The sequence below is a fragment of the Hevea brasiliensis genome, chromosome 9 (genome assembly GCF_030052815.1).
Source record: "Hevea brasiliensis isolate MT/VB/25A 57/8 chromosome 9, ASM3005281v1, whole genome shotgun sequence".
Taxonomy (NCBI): domain Eukaryota; kingdom Viridiplantae; phylum Streptophyta; class Magnoliopsida; order Malpighiales; family Euphorbiaceae; genus Hevea; species Hevea brasiliensis.
The window spans coordinates 7,645,773-7,663,863 of record NC_079501.1 but is presented as its reverse complement, the minus strand read 5'-3'; the positions used below and the strand labels follow the sequence as shown (position 1 = coordinate 7,663,863).

At 29.0% G+C, this 18,091-nt stretch overlaps 3 protein-coding genes across 7 annotated transcripts; 1 reads left to right on the top strand and 2 right to left on the bottom strand.

The window, feature by feature from the left end:
* Nucleotides 1–2,625: 2,625 nt before the first annotated feature.
* Nucleotides 2,626–4,557, top strand: LOC110650060 (classical arabinogalactan protein 26). Of its 2 annotated transcripts, XR_009151139.1 has the most exons (3): nt 2,626–3,177; nt 3,504–3,606; nt 3,908–4,557. XR_009151139.1 is itself a non-coding variant. In XM_021804854.2 (2 exons), exon 1 carries the CDS (start codon nt 2,754–2,756, stop codon nt 3,174–3,176), a length of 423 nt encoding a protein of 140 aa, XP_021660546.1. In that variant the 5' UTR covers nt 2,626–2,753; the 3' UTR covers nt 3,177; nt 3,504–3,910. The 2 variants fall into 2 exon arrangements, 1 of the variants encoding a protein (XP_021660546.1); XM_021804854.2 differs by having other exon boundaries at nt 3,504–3,910.
* Nucleotides 3,797–6,866, bottom strand: LOC110650059 (protein NETWORKED 3A). 3 transcript variants are annotated; one of them, XM_021804852.2, is made up of 3 exons: nt 6,616–6,866; nt 6,109–6,304; nt 3,797–4,636 (listed from the first exon to the last, which is right to left on the bottom strand). In XM_021804852.2, exons 2-3 carry the CDS (start codon nt 6,203–6,205, stop codon nt 4,020–4,022), a joined length of 714 nt encoding a protein of 237 aa, XP_021660544.2. In that variant the 5' UTR covers nt 6,206–6,304; nt 6,616–6,866; the 3' UTR covers nt 3,797–4,019. The 3 variants fall into 3 exon arrangements, with proteins under 3 accessions (XP_021660544.2, XP_021660545.2, XP_021660542.2); XM_021804853.2 differs by having other exon boundaries at nt 6,647–6,866; XM_021804850.2 differs by having other exon boundaries at nt 6,109–6,866.
* A 1,656-nt stretch (nt 6,867–8,522) lies between these two features.
* On the bottom strand, nt 8,523–14,160 carry LOC110643408 (sodium/hydrogen exchanger 2). 2 transcript variants are annotated; one of them, XM_021795782.2, is made up of 15 exons: nt 13,899–14,160; nt 13,318–13,515; nt 13,052–13,170; nt 12,357–12,454; nt 12,220–12,279; nt 11,861–11,907; nt 11,567–11,761; nt 11,302–11,348; nt 10,830–10,896; nt 10,597–10,697; nt 10,364–10,465; nt 10,053–10,191; nt 9,914–9,976; nt 9,461–9,544; nt 8,523–9,021 (listed from the first exon to the last, which is right to left on the bottom strand). In XM_021795782.2, exons 2-15 carry the CDS (start codon nt 13,489–13,491, stop codon nt 8,704–8,706), a joined length of 1,614 nt encoding a protein of 537 aa, XP_021651474.2. In that variant the 5' UTR covers nt 13,492–13,515; nt 13,899–14,160; the 3' UTR covers nt 8,523–8,703. The 2 variants fall into 2 exon arrangements, with proteins under 2 accessions (XP_021651474.2, XP_021651481.2); XM_021795789.2 differs by having other exon boundaries at nt 13,825–14,143.
* Nucleotides 14,161–18,091: the final 3,931 nt, after the last annotated feature.

Genomic DNA, 18,091 nt, shown 5'->3' with positions numbered 1-18,091 from the left:
TTTCCATCCCACAACCTCAGTGCTAACCACTGCTGGATTAACACATCATTGGTAGATGAGAAATACCATCATAGACGGAGCCATGCGGGGACCAAGGGGGACATTAGCCCTCCTAAAATTTTACAAATTTTTAAGAATTTAATGGTAATTAAAAAAAGTTCAATTCTTATATTAAATTTTAATGAGCATAGGAGTCTAATGGTTTTAAAAGTTTTAAACGAGTTTAATAGTAATTATATATAAAAAAAAAACTTTAAATTATTTATTTAAAGAATGATACAATAAAATACAAATCCTCGTACTCTAAAAAAAATCTAAATCGTTATTATTTATTGAACTTATATTTTTCATCAATTTTATTTTATCATTTTCTTATCTAATAAATTTACAATCACTTATTTTTATTTTTAAAAATTCAAATTATTTGACAATATTATTAAAGAAAATTCTAACATAGTTTTAGTATTTTTTTTTCTTGTAATCTCATTATTATTTTAAATTTTTTTTTTTTTGCTAAATGTCTTCATACCCAATTTAGAAAAAAAAAATCTTTCACAATATTAGAAGTTAAATCATGTTATTTATTTTATTTAATCTATAATTTTAACTGAATTTATTTTTCATAATTTTTATTTTATTTTATTTTATTTATAATTTTAACTGAATTTACATTTCATAATTTTTTTAAAGAAATAGATTTGAGATAAATTGGATAAATTTTTAATATTAGGCCATCAATATATTTTAGCTATATCAATTCACAATATTAATCATTCATTATATTTAATAGTAATTTCATTTAATTTTTAACAAATCAACTTTTAAAAAAAAATTAAAGCGTTTATTATTATTTTTTTTTATTAAATATTTTTATTTTATAATTATGAATCGATTATTATTATTAGTTAATCAATTCCTTCCATTAACTACTATATAAGTAATTTATTAACGAATTATATATTTTAATTAAACCTCCTAAATTAAAATTCTAGCTCCATCACTTAATATCATAAATATTAATAAATTTTATAAAAATTTATCTAATTCATTATAAATTTAAAATATAATATATAAATTTTATATATTTTCTATGTAAATCTTGTCGTATATAATATTTTAAATTTATAATTATTCGAATTTTTTTCTATATACGGGTATTTTATTTGTGCCCGCCTCAACCAACCCCAACCCCCCCCCCCCGCCCCTTGTATTATCGTGCTCTGGACGGTGCCATGGATCCAATGAGCAATGGCTCGGTTGAGACCATTGGGGTTCAACCATGTGTCAGATGAGGCCCAATTAAGGCCCATACTCACACTGCTTAACCATTGACCATTCAAAGGGTTATTCCATGTGCATCCATAGCACACTTAAAAAATAAAATTAACATTATTAATAAAATTTAATTCCTTACTATTGAAATAATTTTAGAAATTACAAAATCTTAATTTTATCATAATCTTAACTTAATAATGAAAAAATAAATTGATATTAATCCTTTGATTAAATTATGCAATAAAATTAATTTTTTATTTTATTAATTTAATCTCATAAAAACAGAAAATAAGCACAGAATAATCACGCTTTTACCCTCGAGCAGAGAATATTATACTGTTACATTTATAGAAAAACATGAACATTTATGTCAAAATCAAGAATATATCCGAAATAAGACATAAAATTCTCAACGTTTTTTTTAGGGTGTTTATCAATTATTGATTGCTTACAGCTTACACCACAATTAACCTATATTATTGGCCTATTGTGGTTAGCTTTGTTGCCTCCAATGATCATAAATAAGAAATACATGATCCATCTTTTTATTTCAAGATTCCTTGGCCCTTTTATGATTTGATATGGCACTGAGTAATTAATATTTTATAACTCTTTTTATTAATATTTAAAAAAAACTTTTTTCCTGGAAAAAAAAAATACAGAATTCCAAGAGAAAGTAACCAAATGTTGTAAATACTAACCGGGCATCTGGGTTGGATTCCCATGATTAGGGGGGTCACAAACTCACAAGAGAACATTGAGCCCACAGGATAATTGTCGCTGTAATCACGGATTAGCAGCCAACCAAAACAAATCATTTAGTATTACACCACCAAGCGTGTGGCTCAGTGATAAGTTTTGAGAGTTAGAATTGTTTGATTCTGGTTTGACTCTCCGTATTGATATTAATAATTTAATATTATCTTTACTTATAATAAATGAGTGAATTAATTACGGATAATTCATTTTTATGATTTTTTGAGAATTTATTATATTTCGGTGATAGTTTTTCATGAGATTAATCAGACATTAAAATAAAATTATTTAATTACAGATCCTAACTTAAGGACAGTGATTGTCACACCTGAATTTTTTTTTTTTTCATAGTAAAAAAGAGAACCATCTGGTTTTATAAAATATTTTGCAGCTATTCTAAATGTGGGGCGAATTTCCTTCTAATTTCACGGGCCACAAAAGGATAAAACATAAAAGGCAAGCAGTGCAACCATCATGTGATCCTGTTTACAATATTGTATATAATTGTTGTTCTGTAGCCAAATTCATAGCTGTCTTCACAAATCAAGTCCCAATAAGATTTTGCCACTTAGCACTTGGCCCTGAGTCCCCACCACTACTCACCAGAGACCCTTTAAGCCTTAATCACGAATCTCCTCAAAATTTTTCCATAGTACCTCTCTCTCTCTCTCTGCGCACATTTATTGAAGTTCACAACAGGTGAATTGATTTCCTTATCATTAATGGCTTCCTTTTGGTCATTCTTGGCAACTTTCATGGTTTTCGTGGCCTATTTTATTTCACCAGCTTTTACATCTCAAGTACATGTACAATTCTCTACTATATCAGCAGCTCCTGCACTCTTGCCTGAAGCTCCCTTATCCTCTCCTCCAAATTTATCACCAGACATTGAGCCTGTGTTTCCTACCACTGGAGCTGGGGTACCTTCTCCAGCTGAGTCATCACTTCCCACCATTCCTTCAAGCCGAAGCCCTCCAAATCCAGATCTCATTGATCCAGCTCCGGGGCCTGTGTTTGCTGTGTCACCATCTGGGTCTTTACCAGCTTCTTCTGCTACTTCTCTGAGTTCATTAGCAACTCTAAATCTAGCTCTCTACTTTCTTGGTTTGCTGGTGTTTTGCTTGGTGCAGCTTTCTGCTTTGTGAGGTACTGTTGGTGGCAGCTCCATTATTGTTGCTGGTGGTTCCACTTCCTCTTTTATTTTTTGTTGATTTATTTCTGTAGTGTATAGTGTGCCATACTGTGATGTTTGGTAAGTAAGGAAGTGCGTGGCATGGTTGTAACTTTGTGATAGGACAGTGTCTACAAAAAATATTTAATAAATAAAGTAGCACTCTCAATTCTTATATTTCAGTGTCCTTGAGAGGACAAACAATCAGCTGAAAGTTTTCAACATTACAGAACAAAACTTTACATGCTAAAACTATAAATTCTCTGTTTTATACACTGCTTATTTTATTCCATTCTTACAGATTGAGCAACCATTTATGGATCTGCTTCTACTAGACATGTTGAGCTTACACATTACTGATCTTCATCTAAACTATGATTCCATTAGTGGCTGACGGTTTTCTGGTAAGCTGCTGGTTCTAATTCCTTGTAAAAATGAATACTCGGTATCTTCACTAGAGAGAACTTTATAGAAGAATGGAACCACTTATTCTCTTTTCTCCTCATCTTGGATATACAAAATGAGACAATGGCACACTGAATTAGGTTATCTCTGATTATATTGCATACTAGTAGTATTGGCAAAAATTAGAAATTTGGCATGCTAAACTTTAATCCTACATTACTTCCTCAACAGACACTGTACTGTATGTTTACTTCCTAAGTTTGAGCTGAAATAAAATTGTGATTTACATTCTCTTTCTAGATATGAACTGTATCTACAAGCTACTTGTTGGCTCCAACCTTTACCTAGGGAGCTGGTACACTCCCACGAGATTTTGAAAAGCCATTGAAAAGCTTCCCTGAAAATACCTCCTTCAACTTCTCCAACATAAAGGGCTCGTTTTCTTGGGGGAGCCTTTAGCTACATGCTTCCTGAGCTGCACATTTTCCAGCTTAAGCACTTCTATAGCCAAACTGAGTTGCCTTATAACCTCTCTCTTCTCTTCATCTTTCTGCAGAAGTTGTTCACTCTGAATTCTGTTCTCTTCTTTGAGTATTTCTATTTCGTCCTGCATCTTCATCACCTCATCATTACAGACTGAACCTGAAACTTCAACTTCACCAGTTTCTATTTTCTGTTCAGGCTCCTCAACTTCTCCCATTTCTTCTTCAAATTCAGTTTCCTCTTCCTGTCCAGGATCTTCAACTTCAGACTCAGCAGAGTACGTTTCAGAATCAGAATGGCTGTCATAGATTTTATTCATCCCACCCGTTAACTTCTGCCGTTGATATTTGATTGTTGTTAGGCGATTTCCAGAGTCAGATTTAAGTAGATCATATTGCTCAGCTAATGATCGATGTGTCCTGTAAAAATCTTCAACCATGCTAATGAGCTCAGGCCGTTTCTTATAATACATCTCTGCACGCTGGGCAAACGAATCTGCATCTTCCTCTATCAATTTCAGCATTGCCTTTGTCTTCCTGTCTACCTCTGAAATTTTTAAAATTTAATTGCCAAAAACCAATCATTTAATCAGAAATGGAAAGTTACAAATTATTCAGTAAATTAATAAATTTCAGAGAACAATAGATTATAAGAGATATAATATCTGGAAAAGTGAAAAATGCATGATCAAATCAAATCCCACAAGTTGCCATTTGTATCTTGCAATTTTGCAATGTGAAATGCACAGATGAGTAACTAATTTACTCATAACTACATCAAGTATCATGCCGAAGAAAATTCTTATCTAGTTTTATGCAACTATCAACGTCCCAGGTCGATTCAGCAAAAAAGAAAAAGTTAAAAAAAAAATAAATGAAAGAAAAAGCAGCATTGTTTATTTATCAAAATGGTCCATGCTGGCAAAGGAATAAAGGAATTTAAAAAGAGTTCATGGTGAACTACCAACTTTCAGAGTCCTCATAGTCTATATTTTTATGCTTGAGAAAGGTTGCTTTACAATTAACTAAATACAAATGGGTCCCGTATATTATAACGAGAGCTTTTAGAAGCTTGAAAATAATGAATGAATCTTCAGATGCCATTCAGAAAAGTAAATTTATACAGAAAGAAGACAACAGTTGGTGTCTTCCAGTGCCCTCCACCTTAAGGACCACTAGGCCATAGTACCAGCATTCTAACTCACACTAAAAGTTCACTCATAATCATCAAATCATAGCCATAGATAATCCTCAGAAGTAGTGCCAAGCAATAAGATATTAACCATTGAGAGTAATGAACTTGTGGCTCTCCATGTCAATTTAATTCTGGTCTCAATTGCCATTGCTTTCCTTTCTCATTACATACTGTATAATGTCTGTGGACCCCTTCAATATCTGCTCTCTTTTTTTCCTCTCACAATTTATGCAATGATCTTAACATTAATGATAATTACTCAGCCAGTCAAATGGTAACTCTGAAAATAAAGTTCTTTTCCTCTTTCGTTGTTACCCAACAAAAGGAACCAAGGAAAAGAAAAAAAACGGGCCAAAAGAAAATATCTTGGAATTTCTCCCTAATAATAAACTTTCTGCATAATACTCGATTCCTAATTTTTTTTCACGACTGTAATTTCTCAAAGTGTTCATGAAGGTGCAGCCATAAACTACGATTTTGGATGTTGAAATCCAATTTTTGCTAGAAGTCTTCTACCCCCAAAAAGGTATTCTTTACTAGTTAATCACATGTAAGTCAAATTCTCGCTAGAATTTCACTGAAAAGAAAGGATTATTTTTATTTAAAGAAAAAAAAAGAGTTGAGTAAAGAAACAATTCAAAACTTTGGGATCTTCAAATCACACGCATAGTCCCAATTTCCAAAGGTTCAAGAATCAAGAAGTATCCCATCTCTTCGCGAATGAAATGCAAGAAAACCCAAACGAAAACGAGAACCACATATATAAAAAATAAAAAGAAAATAAAAAGAGAGAGAGAGAGATATGGATTAGAAAAGCCTTTCACCGCAAAGAGTGGATTGTAGCCACGGAGAGCGGTTGGAGCTTTGGTGACTCTCAAACCACCACCAGTGCGAAGTATCCTTGTTTATCATCTCCACCATCTTCTATGTCTTCCCTTGATTACTCTCCTCTTTCGAAAGAACACAGCTCAAAATCAAAAAACAAAGCCGCATAGAACAGAATACAAATCCGCCGCAAACCTACACATTCCACAACGACGAACGTTACCGCTTGCCGCTTGGTGTTATTGTCTTATTCGTAGAGACAAAAAGGGTGCAAAAGGACAGATTTAGTCATTTCCCGCAGGAGAATCAGGATAAAATATCGGGGTTAGTATAGTCATTGTATCCACTTAACCACAGAGGGAAAGTTCAATTTTCAAAACAACTCCAAATCACCTGCCTGAACTGAAGAAGGTTTACCAAAATTGAGAAGGATAAGAAAAACAATCCGCAGCAAATTAGGGAAGAAAAAGAGAACCCGTATTTGAATCTAGAAGAAGTTTCATCACCATATATATAGAAGAGCGAATTGGAAGCTACCAGAGTGATCTTCGTTTCTGACGACAACGGAGCCTCTCTCTGCGTGCTTGAATCTGATGCTAGCTATCGTGCAGTGTAGAAACAAAGAGAGGGTGTGATAGAGAGAGTGTTTTTAAATTAAATTAAATAAAATTAGTATAATTTGTTGGAGTTTCCATATCCTTTGAATATTGGCAAGAGGAAATTGGCACGTTTAGGAAAGCAGAGTTCGGCTGGGTCCATGGCTCTCAATCGATTCAGCGGAGCGTCCCGCTGGACAAAAAAAATCCCTAAGACCAACGGTCGAAATGTGGGTCAATGCCACATCACCTCCCTTCTCTGGCTTGCTTTCCTATTTCGCCAAAATTTCTGGAAACTTGTTGCCAGCGCGCCCATTTGCATAAACATACAATAATATCATTAATTACTTTTCTAATATAGATTATAATAATTTTAAGGAAAATCTATTTCTACATCTTAATTAAATTTTTTTATAAATAAAAATATATTTAAATTAATTTAAAATAGCTTTCTATATTAATACCTTATACCCTATATTTTCTCTTATTTCTATTTTTAGACGCATCAAAGAACAAAATAAAAATAATAATTTTCTCTATTATTTAAATTTTTTAAAATTATATAATAATTTTCTCCTTTAAGTAATTTCTCTTCTATTTTTTTAAAAAATAAAAAAGTTTGCATATTATAATCTTTTAAAAGTAATTTTTAAATTGATATGTACCATTTTATGTTCAAATTTTATAAAGCATATCTATATCAACTTATATACATACGAAAAATTAAGATGAATACGTCAATTTCTTGAACCAATTATGCATATTCATTTAAATATTTAAAATTTTCATTGATTTAATGTTTTTTATAATTTTTTTTAAATTATTATAAAAATTATTTGCCTACGAATAATTATATTTTTATTAATATTAGTAAGTCATTTAATAAATTATGGTAATTTAAATAAAAGGTTTAATTTATTTTAAAATTATTAATTTATCAAGAATAAAAGTGCAAAATTTTTATTCATTTATGAGTTGCAAAGTTTTTTTTTTTAATTTGATTAAATGTTTTCAAAATATTACTATCTTTTAAAATTAGTATTAAGTATAATAAAAAATAAAATATGGAAAAAAATTTAAATCAGATTGCTATATTTTTTTTTTACTTTATTTGTAAATAACTAATATTTAAGAATGTTTTAGTCTCTTTTTTTTTAATCATATTGAATTATGAAAATAAATACTCTCTAATTTTAAATCAAATATTTATATTAAGGGTACGACTATCAGAAATTTGAGTTCACATGAGATTATCTATCATTAAATTCTTGGGAAAAAAATTAATACTAGATTCAATATTTATATTTTAATTTATTATATATATATATATTATCAAATAATTATTAAATTTAATCATTTTCATATGAAGTCAAGCTTATATTAATTATATTTTTATATTAAAAATTTTATAAAATTAATTTTTATATAAATAAAATTTATAATATTCATAGTCACTTATTATTATTATCAATAATAATTAATTTTAATTTTAAATTAATTAAAAATTATTTATTATAAATTGATAAATTTTAATATAATAACACTAATAAAGTTATTTCATGATTGTGAAATAATAATAATAATAACAATAATAATAATAATAATAATAAAATAATGTTGTTAAATGATCTATTTAACCAGCTAATGAGCTGCAACTTAAATAGTTATGAGTCGTCGCCTAAGGATTGTAAAATAAAAGTAAAAATAAAAAATAAAAAGTATCAACTACATTTACCCGTTTCATTTCATTTTTGTAAATTTTAGAAATAAAAAATCCTAAGAGTTCTTTTTTTAAAATAAATAAATAAATAAAATAAAAAGAGAGAAAAACTAAGAGGCGTATAATCATATATAACTATCACCCACAAATTGTTGTCCTCCTTATTAAGCAAATCCCAGAGGAATGGATGAAATGTGCAAGCATTATACCTTTAATCTTACACCGATTTTGAATTTTTTTACAGTGTTGTTTCTTCTTCTTATCCTTCTTTGTTACTATCAACGAAGATCTGGTGAGCCAGGAATATATGGAGTAAATCCTCGTCCGCCGAACACCGGACGCATGATTGCATCATCAAATTTCCGCCAGTAGTAATGAACAGTACGCGTAGGGGTCGACAGAAGCATGCGTAGACTTGTTGGACGGGGAATTTTATCACCACCCACTTCCGATTCTCTATCTTTCCCGTCACCAAGAAGTGGTAAAGCAAGAGACTTTGAATCAACTAAATCTGCTAACTCAGAAATTACTGCATTGCTCGAGTGTGTCTTTGGCAATAATACCCTTATGAGATTCTTGGTTGCTAATCCAAATACCTGCAAAAGACAAACAATAACGTTTGTCATTCTCCCCAGCGCAACCTGAGGACAAGCTAAAAATCCAATATCAACCATCAGTGGGCTTCTGATATATGAAGCGCTCTATTGATGGGACTTATGAAGGAATGCCATCCCCTGCGATTGGGACAGTCAACTAACAATGAGCAATGCCACACAGAAACTCTGATGACACCTATTACTGCTACTGTTGTAGCATTCAGAGGATTACAACACAAAACTAGCAAAGAACCTCAACCATCCAAATAATACTTCACAATTAAACTGCTATATCAAGCTACTAGATGATTGCCCCAGGTCTGTATAGTCAGTTTATATTACCGAAGCCAGAAGAATCTGATTTACACTCAAAATAAATATGAATATAATTAAGATGAGCACATCATTGTAAACAAATATAGTTGATGAAGTCACTTACCACAGTACTGAAAAGAACAACTGAAATGGTGCTGGTTATCATGATGGCATTTCCTGGCAATTGAGTATGCCCTGAGTTGGTGAACTGCATGGACATCATTATACAAAATTGAACAAATAAAAATGCCATATCAAATCAGTTAATATCCCTTTGTATCATTTAATTAAAAGTTTGCATTGTAATATAAAGTGAAAATAACATTTTTATATGCAGCAGAGGAAAGCACTGCAAAATCTAGATGCAGAAACCCAGCATAACCAAACATATTAAATGAGGGAGAGAGAACTCCCTCAGCCTTTTACATTCATTTCCGTATTAGAATCAAACAACAGCATTCCCCCACAATAAAAGGAATGAAATGAAGTGGTTGGCTCGGCCAACTTTGGACTGGTCATCCTATAATTACTTAAACCGAAGATACCCTAGACTTGTAAACCTTTCTCCAGAATTTACCTGATTATAAGCAAGTGCCATAGATACAGCTCCTCGCATAAGCCCAGCCCACCATATTACAACCTGTTTGAGTAAAATTAACAACTCATTTGCCATTCATAGGGATGAAAACTAAGCATATAAGGAAATAAATGCCTACCTGCTGCTTTAATCCAATTTTGTCACTTTGAGACTTCCTTGTCAAATTGGATATAAAGGACAAAGGAAATATAAAAGCAGCTCTTCCAACCAACACTAGCCCAAGAAGTATTGAACTGGCACCAACTGATTTGCCAGGACTGTGAAAATCAAGTATGGTGTCAATACATGTTATTTGCAGATCTAAAATTATTTAGCAGAAAACAATGCTAATCCAATAATGTTAAAAAACAAGGACAGTAACAAAAATGGAAAACATATCAAAACAAGAGACTCGAAGGAACTATACTTGTGTAGGACTTCTAGGATTACCTCTTGCTCACAAATTTCCACTTCTCAATGTCCAAGGCATCCATACCAACATATAGGAAGATGAAAATTTCTGCAATAAATGACAATGTTGCAAATGCGTGTCTGCAGAAATAAATAGATAACACATGAGTTTTACTAACATGCCATAAGTGACCCACAATAGGGAAGAGCTTGACAATATGAACCTAATCAATCTCAATTTACTGAGGAACTGTTTCAAAGATTTGAATTACTTGGTAGTGACTCTTGAACTTTCAGTCACATTATGCCAGGTGTAGTGCGACATGACAATCCCACAGAAGAACACGGTGAGAATCGCACTTAAATTGAACAACTGGATGACAAATAAGTTGCACAACACCACCATTAGAGCAGAAAGTAAGCTGATATCTAAACTTAAACATTATGTTTAAGAAAAAAAAAAGAGAATTCATAGAGGCGGTTAGCAAGTCAATAAAAATCTTACTTCAGACATAATATATGAAAGATAAGCCATGAGAATCATCAGAGCAACTTCACGATCAGTAGAGTGCCTAAAATTGCGATTAATTTAGCTCATTTAGTTTCCAAATTAAAAAAAAAAAGAGACACTCATAGTATATAATTACTTGGCCATACCAGACAATTTTCTAAAACATACAAAAAAAAAGCCAAATTTATGCCACAATTTAATATCATAATACACAATTCTTGACTCGTGGAAAAATAACAAATAGATCACAGAAGTAAAATATTTCAAAACATTCATACTTGCACTTACTTTCAAAATCAAACAATGTAGAAAAGTTTAAAGATTAAGAATGAGGAGGGCTACAATTCCTAGGTAGCCAAGCCCCAGAAATAAAACTATTGAAAAATTTATCTACATCTAGAGATTGAATTCATCTCCATAACTAAACGACAAATTGAGGAAAAATAATTATTATCGCTTAATATACCTGCCAAAGTACAACTTCTTTATGATATAAGCACTTACTAATCCAACCTGAAAGTACAAACAAAATGTTATAAGATACATTAGTTCTTAAATGTGTCTAGCATATGCATTGGTGTATTCCAGAACCTTAATATAAAACAACATGTATTATGATCATATAGATTACTTCAACTGAAAATTCTTATTTGATCTAAAGAAGAGATGTTGACAAGCTACAAACATTGAACATAAGCAAGAGAGAGAGAGAGTGAGAGAGAGGAACTCACTGCCACCCCAAGCAACGTGCTTGTAGCAAATAAATATACGAAACTGCCAAACAGCTGCATGGCAATGCTTGAGGTAATGTGGGAGAGGTCAAATCGTTGAATTGCATTGAAAAGCACGACAGAGGTGGCATCATTTACCACACCTTCCCCAAAGACTAGACTATAAAGCAAAGGTGTTTCTTCCTGATTGAGCACCTGCCACATCAAGCATAAAACTCAGCAAAGTATATTATGGTTTTTTTTTCTTCTATTTTCATACATAGAATAGGAAGAAAGCCTTGAAAGTATTCATACCTGCAAGGTGCAAACAGAATCTGTGGCTGAAAATATTGCTCCCAGTGCTAAAAAAAGGAAAGTAAAAAGACAAATAACAACATATCAAAAGAAAGAACTGTATAAAGCAATGTTTTGTTTTAATTGCACTTAATGGTTCATTAAGATATTGCTTTTAGCGATGATACCTGCCAAAAACACAGGATAAAAATGAGGCAGTAAATAATGTAATACAAAAGTATTTGACAAAGGAGAAAAAAAAAATTCATACCCCATTTGGATGGGTTCACGATGACATAGCATGCGTAATATTTCCTAGTTATAAACTCATACCCAGTGAATGCATGTAATTTTTCAGAGAAGAGAGAGAGAAAGAGTACCCAGATAATCCATTGTGTCCAAGAAATCAATATTTAATTTCTTGAATAACTGCATTGAACCTAAAGCAACAGTTGAGAAGTGAGAGCCATGATAAGCAAAATAAAATAAAAAATCAACAGAGAGTTTTGGAACATACCCAATGATATGATGATGAAGGATATTAAAGTCCCAACAGCTCCAAATAATATGATCGTCATAAAGTTTCGAAAAAACTGCTTCTTTTTTACCTGGAACCTGTTACATACATGTCTATAGGCATGACACACATCCTATAAACAGATGGAGAGAGACAGATAGAAAAGAAAAACAAGAGATATATAATATAACCACAAACTATATTTTGGAACAACTTATGACTAATCACATTTGAGCAATTCCACAACCCATATATACCTTCAAAAGGTGTTGAAAAAGAACTCCAGGAAAAAAATTTAATTGTTGCTTTCAAATTGTGACTCTATTGTGGGCAAGTTTGCTTTTCAATTATTAACATAACACACCTGCCCACCAAAGGCGAGTGTCTTGCATGATAGGCACCAAAAATTGTTGGCAAAGCAGAGAAGTATAAGACTTAACAAGGATACCTGAGAAGGCTCATCTGATTATAACTTCAGCATCATGCTGAATTTAAGATTCAACACATTGGCAAGTCTAGATGAAAAAATGGGGGACAGGATATAAATGAACTATACAAATAGGCAGCGGACACTCTCTAAACCTCAAAATATATAAAAAAAGATGCATCATACTTTTTGAGATATTGGCCAAATGGCAATGGGATAACAAAGTGGGAGGAGAGAGAGAGAGAAATGCATAACACATATAACTTACCCAGCATTAAATATGATAGGTGGAAGAACGTATATAAAGAAAAGCTCTTCATTGAATAGAAAAAGGTGAGAGCTTCTTCCTTTAGTGGTTAGCAGGATAATAAACCCAGTACAGAGGCCCTGTGATGAAACAGCCAGATAATCAATCTAATGCCTTCCACAATCCCAAACTAATTATTCAACTAACAACTTCACAATTACAGCAATAAATTGAATTTTATTATCAATTTAAAACCAACAGTATGTACAGTAATCAGAGCAACTCACAATGAAAAGGGCCGTAATTGACTCATTCATCCATCTATTCTTCTCAAGAAGATGACCGATAAGAATACAAGCACAAAGGAGTGCCACAAACAAAGTTATAGAATCAACAGGGGCTGCATCAGTTCCCGATTTCAATCCCCATCTCACCACCGTTGATACCAAACTCAACCCCATTTCAGAACAGAAAGAATAAGCTCACTGTTTTGAACACAGAAGTCGGCACAAATAATTAAAAATAATAATAATAAATAAAAAGAAAAAGAAATTAAATAAAAAAAAAAATGAGGTGAAAAAAACACATTCATTGGGGGCCTGTGAAAAAAAAAAAAAAAAAAAAAAGACAAAAACCCAAGTAATTTTAGCCAGAAAGGACGGAAAGAAGAGGAGTACAGCTTCTTGATTTCCTATTCTACCTTACAAGGCAGTCCATATTTTCTTGGTATAAAAATCATAAAAGAATAATAATAAGAAAGATTTAGAGTAAAGAAGAAAGAGAAAACTTAAGACCTAAGACTCTGCGTGCGAGTCCTCCAAACTCATCAAACAAACAGAAAGCCAAAAGGAAAGAAGCAGATGTTCACCTTGAATTTCCAGTAAAGCATCTTAATTTGGTGGTCAAATAAAAAGAGAAATAGGGGATTTGATTTTGGAAGAGAGAGAGAGTGAGGGAGAAGAATTTGATTTGTGAGAGATAACTTCAGAGGAGGGAATGAGAACGGACTAGTGGACAGTTGCCCAGGCAAGACTGCGCGAAAGCAAAGAACGGGTGGAGTTCTGCTACTATGCGGTCACGTTCACAGAAGCCGATTAACCTAAGGCGTTGGTTTCCTAAAGCAACTGTGAGATTGTGTTTCGGTGGGACCGCCAGGGACCTTTCCTCTTTTATTTTTGTAGACTCCACGCTACCACCAACTGCTGAAAGCTGAAGGATTTTTATTTATATTGCTTCCGAATTTCCTGGTCTCCGCTGAAAATAGTAAAAGAAATATTACAATAACATTTTCCATGTCGACAACCTAGTTGTCAGAGTCAGAGCGTGTCAGTGCTTTTCCCATTAGGCATTAAGAATAAATTAATTAGACTTTGATTTATTTTTTATTTTGACCATATTATCCTTTTTTATTTAACTAGAAAATTAATATTATTAATATTTTTATTTTTTCATTTTAAATTTTAACATTTTTTGATAAAATATTTTTTATTAATGACATAAAATATAAAATATTTATTTATATCTAAAAACTTAAAATTAATTATAAATTTTTCTATTAACAATAATAATTATTTTATTATTTTATTTATATTTTTAAAATTATTTAATTATCTTAAAAAATAATTATTTTTTTATTTCAATAATAAAATAAATGATATAATATAAAAGATTAATAATTATATATTTATTTAAATAATATAATATATTAATTTAATAATTATATATTAAATATAATGTAATAAATTTATAATTTTATATTTATTTAAATAATAAAATAAATTATATGATATATACCCTTATTAGTCATTTCACATATCAAAATATAATTTTACCAAACACTTAACATCTTAATTAATTAATATTAATTAAAATTTAAAAAATTAGACAAATTAATTAACTAATAAAATGATATATTTTTAATTTGCAAACTTAATTAAATTTAATTTACCATATTAATAAAAATAATCAATTTCATACTATGAAGTTAATATTTATTAATAATATTTGAAATGAAAGGCTTATTGATTTTTTAATCATGATTAATCCTTAAATTAAGATTGCAGTGGTTCTGATTCAAAGTCTAGAAAATTATAATTGACCTTTAAAGTTTTTCAATTTGAGTTGAATTTAAATTTTAGTTAGATTTCGATTTTAATCAAATTTAATTTAATTATTAACTTTTATTTATATAATACATAAATATATGAAGAGGAATATCAATTTTGTCTAAATTATAATTTATTATTTATAATATTTATAATTATATTTTTATTATTTAATTTAATTTTAAAATTTATGTAAATCTAATTTTTTTTAATTTAAAATTTTATTATTTATGTAATTTTAAAGTTTATTTAAATTTAAAATGCTTAATTTTACTTATATTTAAATTTTACTTATTAAAATATTATTATAATATAATTTAAAATAAAATTTTATAAAAATTCATATTATTTATAAAAATAGAAAAATATTTTATTTATATAAATATTTTTTAATGAATTTTAATAGATCTCTATCTCTATTTTATAATTATTTATATAAAATTATTTTAATACCATTATATTTGAATTTATGTAAAAAAAATATAAAAGAAACTAATTTTATCAACTAAATATATGAATTTTTTATTAATATTTTTGAAACTTTTTTAATTTAATTTCAATTTTTACGTAATACTTTACTTTCTTTAATAATAATAATAATAATAATAAATTCACACATCTTTTCCCCTCTTGCGCGGGAGAATAATGGATTCACCATAATCTCAGTATAAATTCCCTGTTATGGAGCAAATAACAAGACACTAACCTTTGTTTTTTTTTTTTTTTACTATAAAAAAATGAGCTCTCTGATTAAACGATTTTAGCCCATGATCAACCCCATAAGGAATCTACCACCGAACTATAGTGAGTCATAAAGAGTGGTAAAAATGGATTATCTATAATCGATTCATCCATTTACTGTAAGCGGAAATAATATTAAGTCATCAATATTAGTGTGGGAGTCAAACTGGAGTTGGACACCTCTAACTTCCAAGACTTACTACTAAGCCATCAGAACTGATCACCAATGAATAATATCACATATTTATTGTTAACTCAATCATATATAATTTATTTATTATTATTTTTTAAGTGCATTAGTTTAAAATGAAAATATTATTATTATTATTAGATATTATGATGTAACGTTACTGTTAAGTTTAACAATTAATTTTAATGATAGGATAGAATTAAATTGAGTTTCCCAAAAAAAGGTAAAATTGTTAAAAAAAATAGAATATAATTATAAAAATTGTCAAAAATTAAGATTTTTTTTTAACAATTTTTCCATATTATCATCCCAATTAATCTTCATTTCTCCTCGCCCTCCACTACTTCTTGATCAGAAATCTGTAAGAAAAACCTTATGCAGTTCAGAAGAATGATCAACATCGGAGAAGAAAAATGAAGCACCAACATTAGCCGAATTGGTAATCTATAAAGGAGTCTGAACTGTTAGTGTTGGTGAAAGAGAGATGGAGCCAGTTGTAGGAAGAAATTTAGGTATGTTTACTTGTAAAAAATATTTATTTATCTAAAAAAATATTTTTTATTTTTCATGAAAAACACGAAAAAAAACATGAAAATGCAATCACAACTTATAAAATAAAAAAAATAATGTTTTCAATTAAATAATGTTTTCAATTAAATATATATATATATATATATATATATATATATATATATATATCATAATTAATAACAAATAAATCATTATAAAATATATTTAAAATTTATTATACTCTAGTTTTTTTAATATGTTTTATTAATTTATTTGTAATAATAGTGTTAATCTATTATTATATTGTAAATAAATATTTTTCTAAATAATTATTCAATTTTAATTATAAAAAATTATAGTATAATTTAAAATTATAGAAGAAGCCATTATTTTTTATTTAAAATAGTTAAAATTAAAAATTTTATTATAAAAAATGTAAAACAAAACCCTTTAACATTTTTGTTAAATTAAAAAAAATTAAATTTTTTAAATTTATTCACCTTATTCATCTTTAATATTTTCAATGATGATAAATAATTATGTATAAATTCATCAGTAATAATTTTTAACCATTAATTATCAACGCTAATACTTTAATGATAAACTATTCAATACAAATTTATATCTAATATTTTTTAGTGATAGACTAATTCGTTATTAAATTTATAAATAATTTTAATTCATAATATTACTATAAATTATATAAATTAAAATTTTAATATTATTTTAATAATAATCACACTTATACTAAAAGTTTTATTATAATTATATATTTTTAATTATATAATATTATTAATTCATTAACAAATATTTAATTTATTACAATTAAATTAATAAACAATATTAAATACCAAATCCTACTTATATTACTTTATTTTTTAAATTATTTTTCATATTTACAAATGTATAATAGTAAAATATAAAATTACAATTAAAACAACTATTTGATTAACATAATTATAAAATTATCACTAAAAATTAACTATTTAATTAAATAAAATATTGTATTTATATCTATAGATAGAAAATCTTAATCCTATCCAATTACAAATATTTTATTTGTTATAAAGTTATAACTTTTTTTAATATTAGTAAGAAACAACATTTATATTTAAATATTTTATTTTTATGTAATAAAACTAAATTCAATAAACTTTTACTTAAGAAGATTTTTTTTTATTTCTTTATTATATTTTATTGTGTCTTTTGTTTCTCCAATATATATATATTTTAGAACTAAAACAGAAATTTAAACTATAATAAAGTTAAAAAGGATGATTTAAAAAATATATTGTAACACCCTCACTGTCGCAATTTCGCACATTATACTGTTTCAGTGACTGGTGTCAGTATGGACAGCTAGAACGCCTGAAAAAAAATATTTAGACTAGAGTGAGGAGTCATAAATAACCCAAACAATAATAAGAAAAATTTAGAAAAAAATTTTGAAATAAAATATAACTAAGTTAAATGAGTCGGTACCCTTGCAATGGGTAACCCAGTGGGAAGTTGCGG

Bases quoted from the DNA above. Each gene is read 5' to 3' on its own strand.
- LOC110650060 (XM_021804854.2), top strand. From the start codon at position 2,754: ATGGCTTCCTTTTGGTCATTCTTGGCAACTTTCATGGTTTTCGTGGCC.
- LOC110650059 (XM_021804850.2), bottom strand. From the start codon at position 6,205: ATGGTGGAGATGATAAACAAGGATACTTCGCACTGGTGGTGGTTTGAG. The intron at 4,637-6,108 runs GTGAAAGGCTTT...TAAAAATTTCAG, and splicing joins GCTACAATCCACTCTTTGCG to AGGTAGACAGGAAGACAAAG.
- LOC110643408 (XM_021795782.2), bottom strand. From the start codon at position 13,491: ATGGGGTTGAGTTTGGTATCAACGGTGGTGAGATGGGGATTGAAATCG. The intron at 10,192-10,363 runs GTAATCCTAGAA...TGATTTTCACAG, and splicing joins TGGAAATTTGTGAGCAAGAG to TCCTGGCAAATCAGTTGGTG. The intron at 9,545-9,913 runs GTAAATTCTGGA...ATGTCCATGCAG, and splicing joins TGGCACTTGCTTATAATCAG to TTCACCAACTCAGGGCATAC.